Source organism: Phodopus roborovskii, unplaced genomic scaffold (assembly GCF_943737965.1).
Source record: "Phodopus roborovskii unplaced genomic scaffold, PHOROB, whole genome shotgun sequence".
NCBI lineage: Eukaryota > Metazoa > Chordata > Mammalia > Rodentia > Cricetidae > Phodopus > Phodopus roborovskii.
This window is the reverse complement of record NW_026126480.1, coordinates 29,929,130-29,956,337: the sequence shown is the minus strand read 5'-3', so window position 1 is coordinate 29,956,337 and position 27,208 is coordinate 29,929,130. Positions and strand designations below refer to the sequence as shown.

At 41.5% G+C, this 27,208-nt stretch overlaps 2 protein-coding genes across 3 annotated transcripts in view; one reads left to right on the top strand and one right to left on the bottom strand.

The window, feature by feature from the left end:
* Nucleotides 1-1,525: 1,525 nt before the first annotated feature.
* Nucleotides 1,526-27,208, bottom strand: part of Mettl9 (methyltransferase like 9) — a 41,732-nt gene continuing 16,049 nt past the window's right edge. The window contains exons 3-5 of one of the 2 annotated variants that reach the window (XM_051192851.1): nt 26,605-26,814; nt 22,101-22,285; nt 1,526-2,232 (exon numbers count right to left, since the gene is read on the bottom strand). In XM_051192851.1, the coding sequence (XP_051048808.1) occupies nt 2,030-2,232; nt 22,101-22,285; nt 26,605-26,814 (598 nt within the window). In that variant the 3' untranslated portion in view covers nt 1,526-2,029. Of the gene's footprint in view, nt 2,236-22,100; nt 22,286-26,604; nt 26,815-27,208 lie in introns of both variants that reach the window. The other variant, XM_051192850.1, reaches the window with a different exon arrangement.
* On the top strand, nt 4,476-14,512 carry Igsf6 (immunoglobulin superfamily member 6). The gene is made up of 6 exons (XM_051192852.1): nt 4,476-4,632; nt 7,964-8,323; nt 10,123-10,226; nt 10,788-10,838; nt 11,157-11,234; nt 13,129-14,512. Exons 1-6 carry the CDS (start codon nt 4,590-4,592, stop codon nt 13,168-13,170), a joined length of 678 nt encoding a protein of 225 aa, XP_051048809.1. The 5' UTR covers nt 4,476-4,589; the 3' UTR covers nt 13,171-14,512.

Below are 27,208 nucleotides of genomic sequence, written 5' to 3'. Positions count from 1 at the left end.
TAGCAGTTTTAATGGCCCCATCCAAGGAGCTAATGACTATGTGTCCTCTTCCCCTCCCTTCTCTGTAATCAGTGCTCTCAACACTCCAGGGTTTTGAATGCAGGTGCAAGGCACTAGGAATCCTAGGTGCAAGTTCTGTTTCTTTTCTCCACTCACCTTTAGGGTCAACTGGCAAGCCTGCCTGACCACAGGTAGCAATCTTGGCTTCTCAGACACAACCTTAACTGGGTCTGAAGCACTTATGCCAGGAATGGTGCAATCGAGTCAGCATTATTATTCTTGCAGAGAAAAGCATGATTCCATGGCAGGTGAACCACTGCCGTCAGTAAGCAACACTGCCACCTAGTGGCCAACGGTGACAATGTGCCAAGACTTTGCAGCCCAAATAGTAATTATGAATACATCTGGTTTCCAAGCCAAAAACCAGAACTTCTAATAAACTGATCTTTGGAGAACCTCAGATTTTCTTGAGAAATTGGTTTTTTTTTTTCCTTTTGCTTTTCTGTGGTCTTTTTCAACAGACTTATCAGGAGCTGCTTTGGGGCCACTTCCCTCTGGTTTGGCAAGATTAAGCAGCAGTCCCTAATGATGCCAGCTAGCTAAAGCAGTAAGCCTCCACTGCACACTAAGTATGTTAGGGTTGCTCTGTTCCTCCATTCACAACCTAGGGTGTTATGTACCTCATTTACCTCCTGTCCTAGAAAATAACATCACTAGAACACACCACTAACAATCTGCATCACCCGTCTGCATGGCCCCTCCCTCTTATGACTACCCAGTAACAGTGGAGGGCTGCTGAGATGGGGATGTGCTGCTCCTAATGAACACTCTATGGCCCTTTTACCCAGGTGCTGTCGTGAAATGTGACTTCACAATTTCAGGGGGTAAGTGTGACTAGTTCATGAACACCTGGGTAATACATTGTGACTACCCACACTTCAGACACTGTTGTGACCACTGTAAGCAGTCTGCTCTTTGGAATGTCCACAATGGCTATTGATCTTGCTAAAGGAGGTGTCCTCTATCACCATGTTTCTGGGTTTACTGGAGGTGCTCCCGGATCCCAGCATGTGTCTGCTATGGTCTTCAACAAACATACACGTTCTTGGCAAATACTAAAGTCAGTTAAAGACTTGGGGATAGGCCAAGTTCTGGGAAAGAGGCATATGAGGAAGAGGAAGTTGAACAAAGACATTTTAGGCTGCATCCTGTCAGTCAATGCTTCAATGGAATGCTTCAATCCTGAGGGCACGAGGTAGACTAGGAAAACAGCTGTAGGAGAGGCTGGCCAGAAGCAGGTGTCACCACCCTGACTGAGGGTGGTGCTTTCTAGAGCACTGTATCTGATTGAAGCTGGTCATTCTAGGGACATCAAAATTGCCTAAGGTTCTCCACAGTGCATTCTCCAAGCTGAAGCCCGCCTTCCCCACTTGGCTCATCCTGCATGCTTCAAACCAGGTTCCTGCTGGGCATACCTGAAGCCAAAGCCACACAGAATGCCAAAACTTAAACATGGTGCCAGAAATCATCTCCAAAAACATTTATTAGCATGATTAAAAACATTTTTTGAATAGTAACAGAAGGAGTTTCTAAACATGAAGAGTTATCAGTGGCTCTAGCTTACAACCAATATTTGGAATTCAATGGACAGTTTTATTGCCAATCTTGATTTATTAAAAACAATCCATTTATCAGTTCCATGACATCATGACTATTGCTTTGTCTGGGAATGAGTCCCTACAGCAATTAAGTATAAAAAATATCTTCCATCATAATTGGAGAGTGACCTGCATTGGAGCGTGACTCTGAGTAAAGAGTTGATTAAAAATACACAAAGAGTTGGGGTTTTGTTTTTAAAAACACTCCTTTACACACTACAAAGAAAGAATTAGTATTTTGGCTTTTAAAATTCCTACACCATACTGAGAATGGCAGCCCCCAGAGGCAGTCCCCTCACAGCACTGGACACAGCCCCTCTTCTGGAGGGCAGGCTCCAGAGCAGACTCTGAAGGCTTAGGCCTCCACGTATTTATACTGGTCTGAGAACAAAGACAGCGTCGTCCAGAACATAGTAGTCATTGTACATGTCGCCTTCACACAGGTATGGCAGTCTAGTGAAAGCTTCGATGACAAAGCCAGCTTTCCTGAACACTTCAGGCAGGCTATTCACTTGTTCTTCCCAGTTCTGTCCCTTGATTTCCAAAATTTCTGAGGGTTTCTCCCACTTGCCACCTACTAGAACAAATAAAAACATAAAGTTAAATCCTTGAACAAATGATTCACTGAAAGGGGGAAGGGAAAAGTAGTATTCCAGGTACTGAATGAATGAATGTCATTCAGGATATGCCATTTCTGAACAGTTCCCCCACACTCTTTAAGAGAGGTGGACACAGCCTGGAAGGAGTGACAGAACTTGCTTACAATGATGCTCCCAGGCTCTCTGCATCCAGAGCCTACACCGACGGAGCTTCTTTTGTGGCTCAGAAAACTAGCCAGTAAATACTCAAATATAGAGTCAGAGAGTAAACACTAGTATTTGAAAGGAGGCTTTGCTCAGTACAAGACATCACACACATATAACATGTATTCAACTTCCAGCCTATAGTTACCTGGATGAAAATTAAAACAGACTCTTGAGGATTTTTGTTTGTTTGTTTGTTTGTTTTTAGACAGGGTTTCTCTGTTAAGTTTGTAGACCAGCTGGCCCCACAGAGATCTACCTGCCTCTGACTCCTGAGTACTGGGACTAAAGGCATGTGCCACCAACGCCTGTCCTCTTGTGAGGAATTTTAATTCGCTGAAATGCACATGCTTTTCAAGAGAAGCTGACCCATCCCCTAAGTCACCTGTCAATCACTTTCAAACCTTAAGCATTAGGATCCTGGGGTATGAAAAGCAGGCAAGGTCACACTATCCTGTTGTAGAATATTATTTTCACAAATGTGTTACATCTGTTTATGCTGTGGAACATTTATTTGGGGATGCAAAGATGTATTGTATTCTTTTATATTTCATTTACTTATCTCTGTGAAGCTGTGTGACTTTGCCTGTCTACAACCCCAAATGATCTAATAGAGTTGAACAGCCAATAGCAAGGCAGGAGAAAGGGTAGGCTGGGCTGGCAGGCAGAGAGAAATCTGGGGGAAAAAAGGGATCTAAGAATGAGAAAAGAAGGAGGGGGCCAGGGGCCAGGCACCCAGCTATATGGTCAGACACAGAGTAAGAAGGAAAGAAAAGTGATACAGAGATAGAGAAAGGTTAAAAGCCCAGTGGGATAATTTAAGAAAAGCTTGCTACAAACAAGCCAAGGCCAGTAATTTAGGGCTGGGTAGCAAGACCCCAAAAGAGCCAAATAATAAAGAGTAAAAACCCAACATTCTCCTACAGGCCACACCCTGACTATACACAGACAAAACCAAGAGTATATTTGCATGTAGGGCCTTTTAGAGGCTTTGGTGATAGGCCACTAAATGCAGATGCTAAAGAGATTTACAACCAGCAGGTTACTAGAGCACACAGGACACTGGGGGAAAGATTATATATATACTCTTTTCAGTGGCCAGCACTGCATTCTCTGTCTGAGGAGTTAATCCTCAGTGGGAGGGGAAGCTGCTTTTCTGGCCTTCCTTGCAGCAGGGAAGGGACTGGTGCAACACCTTGGCCTGCTGCCAAAAGTGGAATGAAGAGCCGGTGACCCAGAAGAACAAGAGGTGTTTGCTAAGTGCAGGCACTGAATCGAACGGCCAAGGAGGTGGGCTGATGAGTGGGTGCTAATGACAAGAGTTTGCAGCACTTAGTGCCAGGAGATAGCAGCCCAGCATCACACCAGTTTCAGAGTGTGATTCAAGCTCTGCCTGACTTAGGGTTCACATGGTTCTCCAGGCCTTCCAAAACTCCAGGAGCCATATCAAATCATATTAGCAAGTCTCTTTTTGATGGAGTAGCCTGAATCAGTTCCTGCTACTTACAAAGAACCACCTGACTGATAGAGGCTGAGTGTGTGTGCGGTGGCAGTGAGGGGGTTATATGTGACTCAGATCCTAAGCAGGGACCGAGGGGCATATCCATTTTGCTTGTCAACACTAAGGAGTCTTTGAATTAAAGCTGGACATGTTTAATGGTAGCTAAGGACTTCTTCACCATACTGGAATGTGCTGGCCACTGGTTTTTCTCCCAGGCCTACAGGAAATATGGCCTGTGGCTGCTCAGGTCTAGTAATTTCTGTCCCTGAGAGGCACTCCACAGAGGACCACAGCAGCAACAAGTGAACTCTGAAAATGCCAGGCACTCCCTAAGGACCACATGACTTTCTGGAACACTGCTGGGTGTAAAGCAAAGCTCCACACAGAACATCAAATGCCTATGAAAAATGCTAATATACACACGTTTAGAAAAACACTCTCAACTGAAATCTCAACTTTAAATGGTGAAAACTTGTTACAAACCATGCTTACACAATTTCTAAAAGTTCCTGCTTGTGCTTCCTTAATAAGAGTTCCTCTTTACTTCTTCCTTTCTGAAAAGAAAGGAGGAAAGGAAGGCCATCCTCTTGAATACATTCAGAGCGACAGGCAGCGGACACAAGCAAGATGGGCCTCCAGCTGGAAGTCAGTCTGATCCTGTTTCATGTCGGTAAGGAGGATTTTTCCTTTCCTCTATTTCATTTCAATGAATTGCTGCTTCCTAACTAATACATGTATACTTTAAGCTCTTACCAAATAACTGAAACTGTGCAGCACTACAGTAAAGAGATTGGGTTTCTTCTTGCCCACAGCTGAAGGAAGGTTTCCTACCAACCTTGAGCCCTTTGCTGTTTGTGCCGCTTTGAACACACCTCACACAGGGTCTGCTCAGCCCCACAGGTGCTAATGATTCAATCCCCACACAGGCAAGCTGGCTCAGAGCTCGTGCACACTACACAAGATTTGCTTAATACTTCCTTCCATACGACAATGTTTCCTAAGGCTGAAAAGAACTTAGTTTTAAAGTTACTGTAACTTGTTCTAGAGAAAAGCCACCCCATAATATAACTAATCATCAAATTCTGCCTGTACCTATTCTAACTCTATAAAAGTTATTTCTTTCATCATAGTTGTAAATAATCTCAGATTTACCCACAAAATTTAGACTGCAAGGAAAGAAATGGAGCAAAACTTCGTGAAATTAAATTTTTTCCTCCTCTGTAAAGGTAGGTCTTTAGTCCAGCAGTGAGCCACTTACCTAGCATATGCAAGACTCTGGGTTCACACACAAGAAAAGGAAAGCAGAAGGATACAGGGAAGGGAGAAAGAGGTGTGGGGAGAAGAAATAAATTATAGCAACATGTTAACATTGGCTCTTCTGACTGAAGAATCATGGTGTCTGCAATGAGTATATACTCCTTTAATCACTATTATAGCTGGAGGCAAAGAAAAGCCTTATCTCTCCAATTACATTATGAAATGTTTGCAGATACAATAACAAAGGGGTAAGTAGATGAGACAGTAAGGAAAGATGAAAAAAGGCTGAGGTAAAGCCAGGTGATGGTGGGTCCACTCTGCTAGGTACCTATTTTTGCATGTTGGACATTTTCCACAATAATAAATGTTGGGCTGAGTGGTGATGGTACACACCTTTAATCCCAGCACTCAAGAGGCAGAGGCAGGTGTATCTCTGAGTTTGAGGCTACAGAGTGAGTTCTAGAATAGCCAGGGCTACACAGAGAAACCCTGTCTTGAAAGCCAGAATAATAAATTATTAACAAATGTTAGAGCTAGAGATATAACTCAGTAAAGTGCTTGCTGTGCAAGCAGAGGGGCCTACATGTGGTTTCTAGAACCCATGTAAAAAGGTCAGGCCTGGTGGCACACACTTCTAATATCAGTGAGGGGGAGGCAGAGCTAGGCAGATCCCCAGGGCTCACTAGCCTACTCAACCACTGAGTCCCTATCTGGAAAAACCAAAGTAGACAGCTCCAAAGAACACAACAGAGCTTATCCTCTGGCCTCCACATATACGTCAACAGTCATGTGTGCATGCCCACAGACACGAGTACACACACTTGAACAAAAAGACATACATAAGCACAAACAAAACAAGCTTACATATGGTATCCCTTAGTTTTCAAAAAGTAGTAAGATGATTTTATTTCTTCCAAGCTAAACTTTCAACATTTTTAGTAGGAACTAATTTAAAACAAAAAACTAACAAGTCTAAAAATTCCTAAAAGAAAGACTTCACAGTAGAGGGCTTTGGTAGACACTATCCAGACTTCTCGTTTTGGCTAACATTGCTCAACTGGAGGGGGAGGGAACAGAACAGCACTGGCCCCTTCCTTGTCCCATCTTGTGAGTTCTCCCACCCTGAGACTGAGATAGGGAATCCCCAAGTTGCAAATGCTTCTTACTGTTAAAGGTTGGCTTTACTTTAAAACAGTCACCTAAAAACCACCTAAGACTGGGGTTCTGTCAGCAGTGTTGGAACTTAAATCTGCATGCAGGGGACTGTGCTGCAGTGGCCCCTGGCCTCTAAGATGACTGATGTGCCTGGGGCAGAGGGAGGGACTGTAGTGAAGAGGATAGGGTTAGCCCACTGCCCTCACACACTGTGTCCAGAGGCACTCCCAGCTGATTAACTCCTTGTAGCAAGACTCAGCTTCCCTCAAAGTACACAATGCTCAAAGTGAACTGTGAGAACAGACTCACAAATGCTGTGACTAACTTCACTGCCTCTGCTGCACTGGGTGGGAACCTATAGGACAAAATAAATGTTAAGTTATGAAGAGCCCTAGCCTTAAAATCAGCAGCAACCCTTTGAGGGTCAAATATCAGATTATGATTCTTATAGCAAAATTAAAGTTATAAAGTAGCAATGAAGTAATTTTATGGTTGGAGGTCACTAGAACATGAGGAACTGTATTAGAGGGTTCCAGCATTAGGATGGTTAGAACCACTGCTAAATGGTACAAGCATCACAGGACTTGGATTGATCCCATCGCCCACAACATTCTCAGGAGCAAAGTAGGATAAGTAAGATTACTTGGCCCATTATTTTTTCTGAGACCATTTGACCTATACAACTAGACAGAAGTTGAACTAAAAACTCATATAAATTCCTGTCTGCCTTAACCAATACATTCTTCATGTGACTTTCTAATATCACATTTCTGGAACTAGAAGGTCAAGATAGGAACTCAAGCTCCAAGGAGTTGCACAGTGGAGAGTATTAATGGCAGGGCAGCAACAGAAATGACTGTTATCTATTAGATCCTATGGCTTAGGCATCACATTTAAACTCTGCATGAACTGCACAAGGGAGCAGCATCCCCACCATGATAGGAAACCCATGCAGCACTCACAGCTTCAAGGGCAGAGATGGGTTCCAACTCCAGTCTGTGCTCTCCTTGTTACTATACAATGAGTCAGGAAAGACCAATGCACAGGGGACTCCCTCCCTGACCCTCTTACAGCAGTTAGGAAAGCCATCGTTTGGGCCAGAGCTGCATTTTCTCATAGGTACATCTTTTCCTGTTATCCTACTTCCCAAATGGACACCAGATTCATCTCTAGGCAATCCAGCACTAAACAGGCAGAAAACCTGGTGGTGCTCATGTGCTTAAGCACACCCCAAAGCAAGGGGTGTGCATGAGGAAACAGGCTCTTCAAGATCACAAGGACAGCTTGAGATCAAGGAAATGCTTACAGGCATCAAGAATGCTTCAGACACACCACCTCCACTAGACACACTGATCCAATGAGAACATCTCTGAGGTTGTCCTCAGATAGCCAGATGGCATGCTAACAGCCATCAGACAAAGACCAGCAGCAATGAGTTAGCACAGGTGAGGCCCACTGTTGTCTTTACAGTATTGTTTTTAATGGGAGTAGGACAAGAATCAAAGAGACTGACTGGTCCCTGGCCCAATAGTACCAAGAAGCAGCGACAGCAAAGAAGCTCCCCAACACTCATGTGCTTCCTCACACAGGTGTGGTGGGTGCCTGTACTGTCTCTGTGGTGCAACCAGGTTACCTAGAGGTGGACTACACTTCTGAGACTGTCACCATGGAGTGTACCTTTTCCACAACTGGGTGTTCTTCAAAGCAACCAAGCAGCCTGTGGTTTCGCTGTGGCACTCATCAGCCTGAGGCTCTGTGCTTGGATGGATGTAGAAATAAAGCAGACAAGTTTACAGTGCAAGAAACCCTGGACCAAAACCGAGTCTCCCTCACTGTCAACAGGGTGTCTCCAAATGACAGTGCAATTTACATTTGTGGAATAGCATTTCCCCATGAACCAGCACCGAGAGCTAAACAGACTGGAAACGGGACTACACTGGTGGTAAGAGGTCAGTCACGCGGCCATGTCACATTTGTTAACATGTATATGGTTGTTAAGATTTTTTGGGGGGGAGGGGTTACTGTTCCCTTCCCCGTCCCCTGTCCCCTGTCCCCCTTAAAAGAAATCAAGTCTTGCTGGCCTGTTCTAGGCTGCTTTGAATTCTTGCCTCAGCTTCCCCTTGCCTCAGCTTCCTAAGGAGCTGGCACTACAGGCATGTGCTGCCACAGTCTACTTCAAATGTCTTTCTCAGACTACTCAAGGGAGTAGCTTCTCTCCAGCTTTGTGTTTGCTCCTTATTTTTTTTCTGAGTCCAATTTATTGGTCACTTCTGCTTCTCTTACAGAGTGATATTCTAGGTGGTACAATGCTAAGACAGTTTGAGAAAGCTGGTAAGACACATAAGTCTCCCTGTGTTAAACCTACACATTGAACATACAAGTCTCTGCTATACCTAGCCACTGTACACACAGGTCTCCTTGTGCTACACATACACACTGAACATACAAGCCTGTGTTATAACAAGACACTGCACACATGGGCCTCCTCATGTTACACCTAGATAATGCACACATGGACCTGCCCATGTTATACCTAGACACTGTATAAACAGACCTGCCTGTGTTACACCTTTCAGAAGTCTGGGGATAGAGAGAGAACTGAGAAGGCCCACCACTGCCTGTGCCTGGATACCAGATGGAGTCAGTCAGAGAGGTTCTGGAAACTAGCAGCTTGTGTCAAGACATTACACTACCAGATTTATACCATAATTTGTGCTTGTGAGATAAAAGTTTAAAGATCTGAGCAAAATGTTATGTTTAAAGAAAAGGAAGGAAGGAAGGAAGGTAGGTTCATTGTATAAACTGAATCCATGGGATAGGACCTATAGGATATTTAGCTGGAACCACAGGTTAACGGAAAATAATTTTGCATCTAATTGTATTTCATGTTTCATATAATCAGTACTGAAAGACACACAAGTTACTTAGTCCCCTCTTTGAACACAGGATATGAAAACCCACTCAGTGTTACTCCTTACAGGGTTTTGCTAATGGAAGCACATATCACAACTGCCTTTAAAGCAAGGTGTTGCCTCTAAGATCCTCAGGATTCTACCTCCTCCAGTTTTTACCAGATGGCACTAGTTAGCTTTAACCAGTTGCATCTACAAATAACAAAAAAATATCTGCACTGCACTGACAGACTTGATGACACTTGTTAATCACTTCTAACAAAATGTCCATATATTTAAGTAATGCTTATAAAAAATAATTCTTGGGATAGATGGAGTTCAGTGGTAGAAGGCTTAAGCATGTGTGAGGTACTAAGTTCAATGAGCAATATGGTACCATAAAGGGGGGGGGGGACAAAGCAACAAAAAGGTGATTCTTAGCAGATATCCAACTCAATTTGGTTGTTTGAGACAGAGTCTCACTATGTAGCCCTGGCTGTCCCAGAACCTATTATGTAGAGCAGGCTAGCTTTGAACTCAGAGGTTTCGGTCCATCTACTTCTGTCTTGCAAGTGCTGGCATTAAAGGTGTGAGCCACCATGCCTGGCTCTTCAACTTAATTTTAATGTTTTTATTTTATGAAGAAGCATTTCTGGTGTAACACGTTTAAAGGCCACTGAATTGACTCTATCTCATTCTGAGCATCTTCTCCTCATGGGGCCCCAGGTAGACGTTGCTGGGATGGGTGAGCACAGCAAGTTCAGGCTCCGCCACTAAATGTATCATAAGTGATGCTTCATAGATGCCTGCCAGAACATGCTTGGACAGTGACTGTTCTTTCTGTCCCCACCATGAAGAAAGACTTCTCAGCAGGGAGGTGCACCATCTCCTGATAGTGCTCTTAGCACTGTTCTCTGTCTACATCACCGGGGTGTGTGTGATCGTCATAGTCCTCTTCAAAGTAAGTCAAATGCTTGCACTCCCAATGCTACCACAGACAAGTTACTTTCCTCTCCTCCGCCTCAGAAACAGCTGGCCCAGAAAACACCTGGTTCGGATCTTCAGGGGCGCCACTATTAGTCAGAGGCCACACTCAGAGTGAGTGTCTCTTCTTTAGAACCCACAACTAAGGGATGAAGCACCTGTGTTGATTTTCTATTGCAAGGGTAAGGAGTCAGGAGAGGAGAGGCTACTGTTATCTAGGAAAACCTGAAGAACCATTTTTTTTTTTTTAAGAGCAGAAACAGTTAATGAAGATATTAGAAGTTGCCTTAAAACATTCAAGACCTAAATGTACCAAAAAGAAGTTTCTTTGATCTGCATACATGTTAAAAAAAAAAGGGGGGGGGGACGGGAGGGGTATAAGTATCTATTAAAATTCTTTCATTTGCTGTAAGATCCATTTAAGTTGCACCTAAAATGTCATGAAAGTTATCTAGTGTGTCATTCAAACACTAAACCAGCTCAGTTCTTTTTCTGCATAGTATCACAAAATGCTCACAGCTTTTCTTATTCTTGGCAGTCAAAATCTAACAGTCCAAGAGGCAAAGAAACCAAAGACAACTCACAAAAGGTACTGCCAGTGCTTGCATTTCTACATCTTGGCGGGCGGGAACAGTGCAAATGCGAGCTGTATGAGGAAGCTCAGAGAACAACACAGTAGCTTCCACCCTAGAGGCTATTTCCTCTGAGGGATCATTGATCTGCAATCATCTGGGGAGGAAGCTGCCATCCCAACCCGACAGATCTCAGCCACAAACTCTGCTGAACGCACTCAGAGCACAGGGGCTAACTCCATGTGGCTACAGAGGGGTTCCACTGCTGAGCCCCATAATAAAGGTGGATGGAGCTCATGCCCCTGAAAGACTAACTCCCGCTTTTGATTTTTCAGAAGAGTGCTCGGCGCATCTTTCAGGAAATCGCTCAAGAATTATACCATAAGAGATATGTGGAAACAAGCCAACAACCTGTACGTATAAAACAGCAAAGGACACAATGCAGATAGAAAGTGTCTACCACTGAAAAGAATATGCTGCCAACAAGCTGTCAATTATTAAGCTTCCTTTAGAAGACTCTTCACAAAGTGTCTGTTATCAGAGGGCATTTGATACAATGTTTAACAGTAAGAAGACTCCATCTCAGTGACTTGGTTTTCAATATGCGGCCAGTGAACAGTAGGCCCTAAATCAGTGCTACAAACCTATGTAAATTAAATAATATATTTAAATCACTTGTTACCAGTAAGGAAAAAACAAATTTGCTAGTGATTAAAAAAAAAAAAAAAACAGCATCTTTCAAGCTCTGGGACTAGGACACTGAGGACAGGATGATCTAGACAACTTCCTGACAGAGTAACTCTCAGACCACAGTCAGAATTCTGGAGGGAATGCAGCCATAAAGGGTAGCAGGATACCAGGTTCCACAACACATAGCTCGAATGCTAAGCCCTCTATAACAATGTACACAGAGAACAGATAACTAGGAAAGAGGCAAACACAACAGGATGATGACTATCAAGTGTGATCTTTTTTCTTTTTTGCTTTGGCCTTCAATTTGTAAGGGCCTTTTGTGTGCTGGGGATATAGCTCTATGGCAGAGCAGTTACAAGGCCCTGGGTTTCACCCCAACATCAGTTTAGAAAAGTAAAAATCTAAACTTTTTTTAACCAAAAGAGAATATCATCCACATATTCAATTCACCTTCTTGTTATATAAAAAAGCATAAAGACAAAAACTGCCTGTTCACACTTTTTCCTATTGAAGCTAGGGTTTATTGTATCTTATTCTTTGAAATGGTCTCTCCCTCTGCAGTCCTAGCTGACTATGTAGACCAGGCTGGCCTGAAATTCACAAAGACACAACTGCCTCTGCCTCCTGAGTGCTTTTCAACAAAAGCGAAAGTAAGCAGTCTGAAGGAAGATTGCAACTAAAAACTGCAAAGTTATGAGTCAAAGATTTAACAACAGCATTATGACAGATTTTATTTTAGTTCCTATATCCTACTTTAAAGGAAGGAAATGAAGCCAGGTGTGGTGGTGCACACCTTTGATCCTAGCACTTGGGAGGCAGAGGCAAACACATCTTTGAGAGTTAAAGGCCAACTTAGTCTACATAGCAACTTGCATGTTAGCCAGGGTTATAAAGTGAGATACTGTCTTTTAAATAAGGAAAAATGGTAACCAGACTTTTAGAATAGCCGGAAGGGCCAGGCATAATGGTACACACCTGTCATTCCCAGCACCTGGAAAACTAAGGCAGAAGAATTATCAGCTCAAGGCCAGCATGGGCTTCATAGCAAGACCCCAAACCCTGTTTCAGAAACAAACAAAACCAAGGTGAGCATGGTAATATGCTGTGTTCTGGTTTTGGGGTTTTGTTTGTTTGACTTGTTTTTTTATTTATTTTCTTTTTGGATTTTTCAAGACAGTATTTCTCTGTGTAATAGCTCAGGCTGGCCTCGAACTCATAGAAATCTGTCTGCCTCTATCTCCCAAGTGCTGGGACTAAAGGTGTGTGCCACCATGTCCATGGGTAACATATACTTGTAACCCAGTATTTACTGGGTAAAAGCAGAGGATCTAAAGCTCAAGGTCATCCTGGACTACATAAACAGTGTGTTTAAAGTCAGTCTAAGGGCTATATATCTCAAGATCACACAATACCAGAGCAAAGGGTGGATTCTTTTTTCATACAAAAAGAAAATTCAAACTGAAAGTGTACACACACACACACACACACACACACACACACACACACACACACACTGATTCAAAGTATGCACAAGACCAAAGAAGCTCCTATGTAGCTGTAGGATGACATCACTGGTAACATAATGTTAAGCAAATCTCATGTTTACTGTCACAGGAGAGAGACGGCACTTATGAAAACAGAAGAGCACTTCCCTAGTCCGGAAGACCATAGATGTGTTTACTTTTTAATTAAATCACTGAAGTACAACTCCAGCATCTACGCAGTGTGATGGACACTAACCAACCAAAAACACCCAAGACAGCTGGGGATGTGGCTCAGCTGGCAGAGTGCTTGCCTAGCAGGCACAAAGCCCCAGGTTTGATCCCCATCACCACATAACCTCAGCAAAGTGACACAGGCTATACTCCCAACATTCTGGAGGTGAAGTAAAGAGAGTCAGAGGATGAATTTGAGGTCAGAGACATATGTCACCTGTCTCAAAAACTGTTATCACCAAAAGAAAAAGACAGAACAAATGAGAAAGGCAGCCAGCTACGCCAGAAGGTAGAACATAAGAAGCTGTCACTAACAGTAACTGCAAAATATGAAAACTTTAAGAAAATTCAACTGGAGGATCTCTTTTCCTAATTTTCCAGGAACAATCTAAGGAGGCAAACAAACAAACAAACAAAAATCAGAACAGTCTTTTAAAACTGTTATCACCTGTATCCTGTCAGTCCCACACTAGGTAAGTCACGGCCATTAACCCGGAGAAGTTTTAAAGTTAACCCACAGATCTCAATTCAGAGGGGGAGATAAATATCTTCCTGAGTTGTGGAAATGATGAAACAGCTACAATCAAGTGAGAGGGGATGAAAAAGAGTGATGAGAAGGCCAATTTTTGAGTAAAAGAAACTCATTGGACAAAGACTTTGGAACAAAGCTCATTTCTTCTGATACTATAACGGAGCAATGGGCAGTGCACATTCTCATGCTGAAGTATCAGAACAACCAAGAAAAGCAAAACCAGAAGAGCGACCAGAGGAAGAACACAAATAGAGAAACCCAAAGCGGATAAAATGCCTCAGAACAAATGCAATCAACTGACTCTAGATGTCAGTGTGGTGCCAAAGACTTCTGACCCAGGGAGTGCCTGGGTCATCACTTATACTGAACCTAGGAGGAAGGCCTGGACCAACAAGGGCCTCACTATTTCTCTAAGAGGTGTGCCATGGATTGTTCTTTGAATATAAAGTACCAATAAGCTCACACTGCTCATTAAATTTGATCACAGTGTATTTTATCACTACAGTTTCTTTTAAACAGGTACTAAATGTCATACACTTCTTAAAACTCAAATACAGTCTTTACACACTTCAAAGTCTCTTTGGAAGAATCTGATACTGGTGGTTCAAATCAGTGCTATCCTGATAACATGTGTCCCAAAAACAGGAGAGGAAGGAGCAGGTGATCTCACTTCACACACGGTGTGGTATATACGTATGTATATGTATGTTAGCAAATACAAGCAAAGGAAATAAAACAGTGGCATACAGCAGCATTTTGGCTGACTGGTTGGTTCAAGGTTTTTTCTTTGTTTTGTTTTTATGTGTGTGCATGTGTCTGTGTCACAAATGTGTGTGCAGGTGCCCACAGAGCCTAAATGAGGATATCCGATTCTCTGAAACTGGAATGACAGGTGGCTCTGATCTGTCCAACATGGGTGATGGGAATGGCACTCAACCATTGAGCCATTCTCCTCCCATCCTTTCTGACACATGGCCTCATGTAGCCCATGAACACATTATCTTTCTGCCTCCATACTCCAAAATGAACCTCCTATGACTCCAAGAGGCAAACCCCTAACTCTAAACTACCAGCTTAGGCAAAAGTAAACTAACTTCTGAACCAGATGACAGAAAGGGGCAAGTAGTAACTCCATTTAAGAGAGCAGAGTCCTGGATGCACGTACTATTCATTTCTGCCAGTGACTGTACTCTGGTATTGTTTCCAGAAGACAAATCTCTAATGTATTAGGATTGAATTCTAATATGCTTTTCCCAAAGAATGAATGCAACAATTGCTTCAAAGTTGGATTTTAAACTGAAATTTGGAAGGTATTTTCAGTGGAAGGACCTCTATTTCCAAGGTCACACACAAGATGGCCCAACACTCAATGAGCACTGACTACTCTGCAAGGCTTGCCCTTGATTTACACTGAACTTTCCCTATCCCAACCTCATCATGTCTGTATCTTTATGCTTTTGCATATGCTCTTGTGTGAGTTTGCTATATACTATGAAGATACAGCTCAAGAGGATGAGCAAGGCCCTGGATCAACCCCAGCACAGTAAAGACAACAAATACAACAACTCAGCAACGCACACACAAAGCCTTCCCTGAGTCCCATTTAATGATCTTTTCTTCTCTAGTTCTACCATACTTTGCCCTGTCTCTGTACATTATCCCAACATTGCCTGTTACAGCTACAATCTGTAACAGGATCACAACTAGAAGCACAGTGCTCATTGAACCTTAGGATTTCCACTGCCTGACTCTTCCCAGCACACAGTAGGCCTTCAAATGCCTTTGTATGAATACGACTGAACAATAATTCTAAAACTTTCAACTCCATTGCCACTGGCCTTTCTCCAGAAACTACTGGCTGAATCCCTTCTTGTTCCCTGAGCATCCAGAGCATTTTCCCTGTTACATACTAAACTAAACTGTTACATACTAAACCCATTGTGACAGGAGTCTGCCACAAAGCCTGGAGACCTCTGTGACAATGAATATGAAATGAAATGATGGTGAGATGCATCTTAGTTGGTTGCTGTTGCTGTGACAAAGTATCACAGGTCTTGTGGATTATAAGCAGCAAAAATGTCTTTTTCCTAGTTCAGGAGGTTGGAAGTGGAATCAGAGTGCTACAAGGTGGGTTCTAATTTAGATCCCTCCTCCAAACTGCTGAAGGCAGAGTATGTGGGCTCTGGGACCACTAGCACAGGGCACTAACCTAGTGAACCCTATCACCTCCTAAACCCAGCACAATGGTGGTGGGGAAGCTTAACACAGAAGAGGCAAAGTCTTCTATCCATATCCTGTACCCTGAATTGCCTGTCAAGATATGCCAATGGGCTTTTCAAAACAATTAATTCCTTTTCCATCTTTGTAGGGAATCTCAAACCTGTGACCAATGGAAATATAGCCGTGGAGTCACATACACCAATGGAGAACTCACTTTGAGACAGTTAAAATGCAAAACGAAGCCTCCAGATTCTGAATGCCTTTGTTATGAGTTTAAGGCAGACTAAAAAACACTGATAAATATTTCTATAGGAGGAATTGTGTAAACAAGTATGATCAAGAAAGTCACAAATAAAAACACAGTAAGAGAACAGAATAGACTAGAATAAATCTAGCATGGATCAAATACCAGAAAGCAGACCCATACAGTTGGCCACTGTTTAATAACACATTACCTAACCCCCATAATAAACCCCAACGTGGGTATTAGCCACTTTGGGCAGGTGAAACTCTCAGATTATTGAGAGGCCATACTAACCCATATTTAAACTCAAACAGGTTAGCCCTCTGACACTAAGATCTTTCCACAAAAAAGATTGGGATTCCTGCTTGTTTCTATTTGGGTGAGAGTTTTAGACTAAATGTTTAACCAGGAATAGTGGGCATGTCTATAAATCCTAGCATTCAGGAAGCAGAGGCAGGGAGACAAGCATACATAGCAAGTTCCAGACCAACCAAGAATACATAGCAGGACACTATTATAATAATATTGGCAACAATAATATAATAATCTAATTTAATCAGACTATGACCTTATAAATGAGTAAGAAAGTTGCTAACAGGTAATTTCTCAAAAGTAAAAACCTCATGCAACTGTTTCACAGAGAAATGTGAGTATAACATTCCCAATTATTTTCTACAAAATCAGTAGGACGATAACATCTTCTACAAATACAAAGATCAGCTATAGGTATTCAGTTATCAATAACATTAATGCTATCTATGTGGCACTGTGGTCAACTCTATAATCTTATCTCCTCAGAAGGTTAAGGCAGGAATATACTGAGTTTCAAGGCCAGTCTAAACAACCTAATGAGCTCTTATTTATCTCAAATAAAAAATAAGGGAGGCAGGGCATTTGCTGGAGAGATGTTAAGAGTAGTTACTGCTCTAACAGGGTTAAGAGTTTGGTTCTCAGCACCTTTATCAGGTAGCTCACAGCGTCCTGTAATTCTAGCTCCTTGTCTTTTGGCCCCTGTAGGCACCAGTACTCACACCCCCCAATGGGTGTACACAAATGCATTTTTATAAAATTAGGAGCCAGCAAGATGGCTGCCAAGCTCAAAGGCCTCAATTCCTGGGACCCACATGGTGGAAGGAGAGAACCAAGTCCCTCTCACCTCCACATATATATCTCCCAACACACACACACACACACACACACACACACACACACACACACACACACACAAATAAATACAGCAATTTTTTAAAAATATAAACGGCTGAAGATATGCTGCAGTGTAGAGCACTTGTACAGCACATCCAAGACTATGGGTTCAATCCCTAGAACTGATAAAAAAATAATAATAATATCAATATTCATGGCATTTTCTCTTTTTGATTTTTCGAGACAGGGTTTCTATGTGCAGTCTTGTCTGTTCTGGAACTCACTCTGTAAACAGGCTAGCCACAGATATCCACCTGCCTCTGCCTCATGAGTGCTAAGACTAAAGCTGTGTGCCACCATGCCTGGCTGTTCATGGTATTTTCATTTAGAAGGTTTACAAATACAAGTGCTAAAGATCAGAGTGTCACTGTATTAAAGAAGCCTCCCAGTCAGAAGAGTGTCTTTAGTATGATCATCCCCAGAGATGCTGAACACTCAGAAATAAAATTCAATATTAACTCCTAGATTTGTAAACTCTTAATAAAAAATATTTTTTTAAAAAAAACATATCAACCAAGCAGTGGTCTAAAGCTGGCAATCTGTGTAAAGCAGACCTGGAACTCACAATCTACACCAAGCTAGGCCAGACCTGTTCTTGCAGCTCCTGCTTTGGTCTCTCAAACACTATGCTTACCAACATAAGCCAGCACACCCATACTTTTGTTACTGCCACTGTAAAAGCAGACTGCTAGTGTCTGGTCTCCTTCCTACAAGGGAATGCTAAGAACCATACTGGAGAAGAAGAAAACAATCTATAGTTTATTAAATTCCATGTGTCAATGTTTCCACCATGCTCAACTGCAATGGCAGTTCTACTTAACAGCCCATTCATTGCATCCACTCCATGTAACAGTTGGGGCCCACAAGACAGTCTGAGCCAGTCTAGCACATCACTGCTTACATCCAGGAAGTACTGAAGAGTGTTCCTAGATATATTTCAGGGGGAAAGTAGCTAAAGTATTTCTAATGGCTTCTATCTGCCTACATGTAAAGTAACATTTAAAGAATGTTTAAAGTGATCCAAAACTAAAAAGGGACTGGAGTAAAAGATTTTTTTTTTCATTATATACCTTTTTGCAAGCAGCCTGAGCCATTTTATTATGATTTTGCATAAAATTATAATTTTAACAAATTAATGATGTTATTAAATTTTCATTTATACAACATAATTCTCCGAAAGTGCATCCTTTTTCCTGAACAGGTCTCACCAAATTATCAACCCCTAATGAAGACTAGGTGAGGAAACTAAGTAAACATTAAAAAGAAAGACAGGTGGGGCCGGAGAGATGGCTCAGAGGTTAAGAGCAATAGCTGCTCTTCCAGAGGAACTGGGTTCAATTCCCAGCACCCACATGGCAACTCACAACTGTCTGTAACTCTAGTTCCAGGGATCCAACACTCTCACACAGATATGCATGCAAGCAAAACACCAATGCACATAAAATAAATAAATCTTTAAACAGAGTAAACAAAATATGAGACTGCTTCTTCTAAGTTAGTCTATACAACAAAACTGTAGTTAAATCTACAACACTGACACACACCCCCAAAACCAAGAGTAATCACTTCACTATAATTGCTTTTTGTTAATTAATTAAGGCAAGCAGGCTAAGCACACCCAGGCACCCTCACAACAAGCCCACTCTGAGCCTCAAAGTCTCCATTCTTCACAATTTCCCATGGAAATCATCAGGATCTAATTAGAGACTTGGAGAAAGGAAGCAGTAACAGCAATAACAGAGTGCTCCAGACAATCTGCAGGAGTTACAGGTTAATAAAGGTCACCCCTAGCAACAAGACTTTGTCTCAAATTTGTAATGTGTCACAGGCCAGACTCCTCAGATCCACAGGCAGCTCTGGACACCCACAATCAAGGAGCTTGTTCTCCATCTTAAACGAAGATTGCACTCTTGTTTAGCTTGACTTCTTTTCAATGTTTCTTGTCAGAAACACAGGGAAATGAAATTTGTGGTTAGATTGATGTTTCTTCCTCCTGCTTTTCCACCTCCTGCTATGCCAGGAAGTAACATTAAAGTTCTATCATGTGGTTGCCCATCAGGACACAGGAAGCCAGACCCTCACAACTCAATTGACTAGTGAGTGCAGAGCGGAGATGGAGCAAAAGCTTAATCACAGAGAATGGCACAACAGCAAGGTCAGAGCAGAGGACACTCTACTCACTGTGTAACATACACATGATGTTATGATATATATGGCACTCACACTTAAAGCAGGGTGAAAAGACATTCAACAACAGGAATGTAATATACAGAGAAGTATGATCAAAGAGAAGATATCTATTGAATCCATTTTCTTCCTGCCCTCCCATGACTATAGATTTTTCCATTTTCAAGCCCAATATCAATAGAGGCAAACACCTGTAACCCACTTCTTATATTTTTGGTTGTGAACCTAGCCTTTAACAGCTGAGCCATCTTTCCAGCCCCTGTAACTCACTTCTTAGAAGCAGAAGCAAGAAAATGATCAGGCGGTAAAGCCATCCCCAGTTACACAGCAAGTTAGGTTACATGACACTGTCTCAAAAACAAATCTAGGAAGATGGCTCAGTGATGGAGAGAAGACTTGATGACTCAGTGGTTAACATGCTCGTATGCAAGCATGAGACCTGAGATAGGTAAGGCATCATGGAACTATAATACGGGAGGGGGGGGAGGACACGACACACCACAGTAACTACAAGCAGTTACCTGGGGCTCACTAGCCAACCAGTCCAGCTATAAAGCAGCAAATTTCAGGCAGTGAGCTCTGACTCAAAAATAAATAAATAAATGAATGAATGAATGAATGAATAAATAAATAGGGTGAAGAGCAACAGAGACAGAAAACTGATGTCAACCTCCTTTGCCTGCCTACACACACACACACACACACACACACACACACACACACACACAGAGAGAGAGAGAGAGAGAGAGAGAGAGAGAGAGAGAGAATAAATTTCCTATTTTCCAAAGTAACAACAAACCTTTGTATTTGGGGTAAATGTAAAGACAAGCGTTAAGTACAAAGTAAGGACCCTGTCATGGTGATCTACTACTGTAATCCCAGCATGTGGGACAAAGAAACAGGATCATGAGTTTCAAACCAGCTCAAGTTTTGGGAACCTGTCTCCAAATCAAGCATGAAAAAAAGAAATAATAGGGAAGGAGGAAAGAAGGACTGGATTGATTATGACCATAAAAGAAAAATAGAATAAAATTAAAGAATATGCAATCACCTTAATTAAAAAGTTTAAATAGAAAGATTAAAAAGTTTAACCACAACTGGCAGTGGTGGCACATGCCTTTAATCCCAGCACTGAGGAGGCAGAGGCAGGAGGATATCTGTGAGTTCAAGGCCAGCCTGGTTTACAGAGTTCCAGAACAGCCAAGGCTACACAGAGGAACCCTAACACCCCCCCCAACCCAAAAAAAAAAAAAAAAACAAAAAACAAAAGTTTAAACTCTATCATGACATAAATCCTAGTACTGGAGAGATGGACACAAAGAGGTTCAAAAATAAAGGTCATCTTTGGCCACATAGTAAGTTTGAGGCTAGCCTGCACTGCATGAAACGGTCTTGGGGGAGAAAAAGAAATAAAAGACTAAAGATTTTCAAAGTAGTAACATGTACAACAAGTAGTTTTCTATTAATGTACATTAACTTATCAAAATGCAGAAGAGAGAATTAAAGCCATAATTCTCAAGATGACCTAAAGTGCTAACCACAGCAGCTTAAAGTATGAATTACTGTGACATTAAGTTACAATGTCAGAAGTTATAGTAAACCTAAGTGCCAGGAAACAGCCCATCTCTTCAATCAATACTAATCAACACCATTAATTTACAAAAATCACATTACAAGGGTTGGAAAGATAAATGGCTTCAAGGTTAAGAGCATGCTCTGGTCTTCAAAGCACTGGAAGTTCAGTTCCCAGAACACAAGTAGGGCAGCTCCAGTCCCTAGGGATCTGATGTTATCTTCCAGCAGGTGATGTATTAACATGCTCAAACACAGAGAGACAATTCTAAAAACGATAATAAAATTCTTTTTTTTTTTTTTTTAAATCCTGTTACTTGCTGGGTATTGATGGCCCACGCCTTTGACCCCAGCACTAGGGAGGCAGAAGCAGGCGGATCTCTGTGAGTTTGAGGCCAGCCTGGTCTACAGAGCTCCAAAGAATTACAGAGAAACCCTGTCTCAAGGAAAAAAATAAAAAAAAAAACCTGTTACCTGTTACTCAAAGAAATGATACATACTGGGACATGAATGTCTTCAAAAGAGAATATTCTTCATTTTTAGAGTCTGGGACAAGAATTGCAAAATGTAAAACAGCCATGACATTTAGCAAGTATCTACTAACAGATTAGAAGATATGATTCACTGCTTGACGGTGCTTATAAGCCACTAAATAAATGGCTCAAGCACCATTTAAAGCCAGAGAGTAAACACAGCTGAGTATGAATTATTATAGTGCCAGGGGAGGACCAGAGTGCTATAAAATCTGTATTAAGATAAGCATTAACCAAGGTGATACATACATGGCTAACTGTATTCTTTTAAATTCTAGACAACTAAGAAACACTAAATTTGTTTAGTTGTCCATAACATAAAACCAAAAATACCAAGAGATAGGCATTCTGAGAAGAGTTGACCTGCCCACACTTACCGTTTTCCACATAGGGATGAAAGGGCAAAACCAAGGCAAGGATGACCCTGCCTTGGGTGGGCTCCAAGACACTTCTGATATCTTTTAACAATGTCAGGGGCTGATCACACCGATCCAGCAGATTTAAGCAGCTGATGACATCATACTGGAACCCTGTATTCTGCCATTCATTTATACCAAGCACTCTGGAAAAATCAAAAAGAACTTGGTTAATATTTCTCCCATTTAGAGACAGCTTTAAAAATAACTATGATAAGCAGAGAATAGAAGTGTACCCCTTTAATACCAACACTTGGGAGGCAGAAGCAGGTGGATCTCTATGAGTTTGAGGCCAGGCTGGTCTACACACTGAGTTCCAGGACAACCAGAGCTATATAGTGAGACTCCTGTCTCAAAAAAAAAAAAAAAAAAAAGAAAGAAAGAAAGAAAAACTGAGATGCCAATAAAGACTATAACTTTGTCTTCTAAATCAATGTGGATTCAAAGTATATACCTATAATTTATAATTACAAGTATACAAAGAACAGGCTAGAAAAACTGGCAACTGTGAAGGCCAGAAGTCAGTCTTGGGTGTCATTCCTCAGATGCTATCCACTTTCATTTTTTTGCTAAGACAGAGTCTTCCATTGACTTGGAACTCAATAATTAGGCAATGCAGGGCAGTCAGCCCCAGGATTCTCCTGTATCCATCTCTCCAATGCTAGTATAATAAATTCATGCCACTACACTCAGCTTAGCATGAGTACTGGGGCATTGCCTAAGTCCTTATGCTTGTATGCCAAATACTTTCCTGAGCTAGATCTCAGTCCATACTTTATCCTATAGCGTTTCTTCCTTTCTATTTTATCTTGTAGCATATCTATCTATCTATCTATCTATCTATCTATCTATCTGTCTATCATCTATCACCTACCTACCTACCTACCTACCTACCTACCTACCTATCTGCTTTTTGAAATGGTGTATTACTATGTAGCCTTGGCTGGCCTCCTGCTTCTGCCTCCTAGCACTGAGTTTACAGGTATGGGCAACAAACCAACAGTAACCAGCCCTTTTGCTATACAGATGTCTGTCTATCTGCACTAAATACCTCCCGAAACAGACATAGCACTAAAGCTTCAGAAGCATTTTGTCATCTTGAGATGACAAAAGCTGGATTCAGTTCTTTAAGGAGGGGTTTCAGAACGCTACTGTTCAGGCTCTGGTTTCAGGATAAAATGTCATCAGTTCCATTATAAAACAATGAAAAAAAATTATGAATACTTGTATAATGCTTTAGCCAAACAATTTAAAATCACAAATTACACACTTGATTAAACAAAACTATAATCTTAGGTCTACAATGAAAGAAAAGCCAGACGTGAAGCAGCATGTTTCACTAAGAAAAATCTCTCACTTAATCCACTTCAAAATCAGCTGTAGGTAAGTAATTTCTATGTCAGGAATGAACCAAAACTTAGGAGTGTTATGTTGGGAAGGTTAAATTTGTGCTGACAGCAGGTCAGTCTCATCCTCACTTCATTCTTTACAGCTCCATTTGTAAACCAGGTCCATTCTTTAAGCTACATTAGTAACTAGACTCAGGCTGCCCAGGAATCCTAATGAGTTGTTGGGAGTTTTCTTTTTTTTACAAGATGAAAAAGAGTGTCTCATCTCATAGTGCAGCCCCTCCTAGCATGTTACTGAGGTGAAGGATCCTGGCCCTCTCCATGTAAGGTGAGGAAAAACCTGGCAGTCACTCCTAAATAAGCCTTGCCAGTCTACCCAGCTAAGCATGAATGGCCATCTGCACATTCCATTTTGCAGTATCTTTCATTAAGAAATGTAAATAGAGGCCATTTATGGCCCCCCCATACCAAGCACTGTTTTTAGCTTTTGCTATGTTTATGTTTGTACCACTGCATACTTGTGGGAGTCAGAAGACAACTTGTAGAGTTGCTTCTCTCCCCACCACCACGTGGATATCAGATTCAGGAGGCTTCATACTTGGTAGCAAGCTTGCTACTCATTTAACCACCTCACTGGCCCAGTTTCTGTTTTAATTAAGTGGAGAGATTAGAAATCCAACTTGACTTAAGCTGTCATTATAATAAAAGCCAAAACATTCCAAATTTTGATATGAACTAACTTCTAATCATAGGGGTAATGCACTTTTAATTATTACCATGGAGGTGCAGCAGGACACAAACTCAAGGATGAAACCAAGGTGAGCTACACTGTCATTCAAACTCACTTCAAATGTAACATCCCATACAGTTACTTAACACTGCTGTGAGAAAGGATGACGTTCCTATCCATAACTCCACTAGAATCCAGCCGTGCCTGATCATGGCAGAAACTACTCTTGCCTCTTCCTTCCATTTAAAATCTAAGTTTGTGAAATATTTACAGCAAACTTCCCCTCCACCACCACCTTGGTCTGTCCTTTCTCTAGTCTAATAAAACTCTACATGTTTTCTAAATGTTCAATCTGGTCCTGCTCCACCAAAGATGCAAAGATGCTATGACTAAGGTTAGTCTAAGTAAAAACATGTTACAGTTAAATGATTGAGAACATAATTTCTATCCAAGGCTTCTAAATATCACAGAGACAGGTACCATCTCCATATTGTATAAGTAGTCAATCCAGAGAAATCTCTTTATATTTTCCTCAGAAGCCTCTGAACCCACAGACTTCATACCTAATAATAATCTTCCTAAGTCTCTAAAGCACCAGGCAGTCTGCAAAGTGAACTTGACCCTTTATACCCACAGCTCTCTGGGGAAGGGGTGGGGTCCAACTACTGTCAGGGATGTAAAGAAATTGCTTAGTGGGGATGTAATTGGTATAGGTGCTATGGGAAAGGTACAGTGAATTCTCAAAAAGTTTCACAGAGACTTAGGGGGCTAGAGAGATGGTTCAGCAGTTTGGAGCACTTAACTTTTGTAGAAGACCTGAATTTGATTCCAAGTACCCACATAGTGGCTCACAATCACCTGTAACTCCAGCACCCTCTTTTACTCTTTTAGCCTCTATGGGCAACAGGCATGCACATGGTATACAGACATACATACAGGCAAAACATACACATAAAATATATTTTTTAAAAATTTAAAAACTATAGACTTTAATATAGAGATAGATAGATAGATAGATAGATAGATAGATAGATAGATAGACAGACAGACAGACAGATAGATAGTGTGTTAGTGGTGCATACCTTTAATCCCAGCACTTGGGAGGCAGAGGCAGGCAAATCTCTATGAGTTCAAGACCAGCCTGAACTACAAAGTGAATTCTAGGACAGCCAGAGCTGTTACAAAGAAACCCTGTTCTGAAAAATCAAACAAACAAACAAAAAAAAGAAAAAGAAAAAAAAAAAAAAAACTTGTAGACTTAACATGTGATCTAGCAATTCTCACTTTTAGGCATATACCTAAAAGTGAGAGCAGAGGCTTAAACAGGAATTTTTATTACTCATTCATGCATTACTCACACTGGCTGTGGTGACCGAATAAGAATGCCCCCCAAGAAGCTCACAGATTTGGATACTTGCTCCCCAACTGATGAACTGCTCTGGAAGGGCTAGGAGTTGTGGTCTTGTTTAAGGTGGTGCCACTGAGGGTGGAATATGAGGTTTCTCAAAAGCTCACGCTATTCCCAGTTCTCTCTCTCTCTGCTTTACAGCTACTGTCTCAACATGTAAGCTCTCAGCTACGGCTTCAGTGTCATGCCCACCATAATGATCACAGACTCACCCTGTGAACCTGTAATCACAATAAACTCTTTTTTGTATAGTTGTCTTGGTAATGGCAACAAAAAGTAATTAAGGCAAAATGTTAGAAACAACCCAAATGTTTGTAAAATACAGCGTAGAGTAACTGTACAATCCTGTTATTCAGCACTGAGGAAAGTGAGGAACAAGCTACAACACAGATGACCCACCAAACAGTATGGTAAATGAAACAGGCCAGTCAAAGGGCTTTCACAAGTCCTCCTATAATTCCTCCAAGCTAAGGTACACAGAGTAGTCAAATCATACAAAGTAGAAAGGTAATTATGGGCTGGAAAGAAGGAAAAATCAGAGGTAACTATTTGAGAGTTAGGGAAGATGAAAAAGTTGTGAAGATGGATGCTACAAATGAACCACTACCAATGACCTAATTAGAAATGTAAATAATTAAAATGGTACATCTTATAATACATATATTTTACCAATCTTTTCAAAAGTGTACAAGACATCTAGACATGCCAGATTCTACCTAGAGGACAGACCCTCACCTCTGACTGCCTGCTCCAAGCTGTCTCTCACTCATGCTATGCTCCCTGTGATGCCAAGTTCTCTGACTCGAAAAAATGCTCCCATGGAAAATTCCTTTTCTATGGTTTCCCACTGATGTGTGCTTAATTCTTAACCATGAGAAACTGTTCCTCCCTCTTATCAATAGGATATACACACTGAAAACGAAACCCATCTAACACCAAGTTACCCCAGCCCCGCACACCTCTGGAACTGGTTGGTACCTGTATTTCTTCTTCTGGAGCTGCCAGATCATCGTTTCAGAGAGCTCAGTAGCATAAATCTCTTCAAAATGAGGACTCATGATTTTTGTGACCTCTCCATCTCCAGCACCTAAGTCAAGAAGTCTATGAGTTTTCCAGTCCGGATTAATTTTAAGCAGTCTCTGAAACTGATCTGGTGAAAACACAAACATCGAGCCTCTTCCTAGCAACCTGGGGGAAAAGGATAAGAGTTGAAGTCTACATATGTTAATACTTCTATGTACACACAGACCAAACAGCACCAAAATTGTTTGACTTTATGTAATTATTACATGATTAACATATAGTTTATCTTTTATGGCTAAAAGGCAAATTTACTAATGTACAATGTGAAAATACCATTTTTTTTTTTATAGCTGCAGATGAAACTCCAAAATGCATGGGGATGGTAAGACAGAAGGGAAGGAGAAGCAAAGAAGAAATTAAATAGTGGAAGTGAGAACCAAAGTTGAAATAGAAAGTAAAGGTAGAAGGAATGGCAGAGATGCCAGGCTAGCAGAGTCAGACCACAGGACAGGACTAGGCAAAGGAGTCAAACATCCCTTTTAGGAAGATGGACTCAACA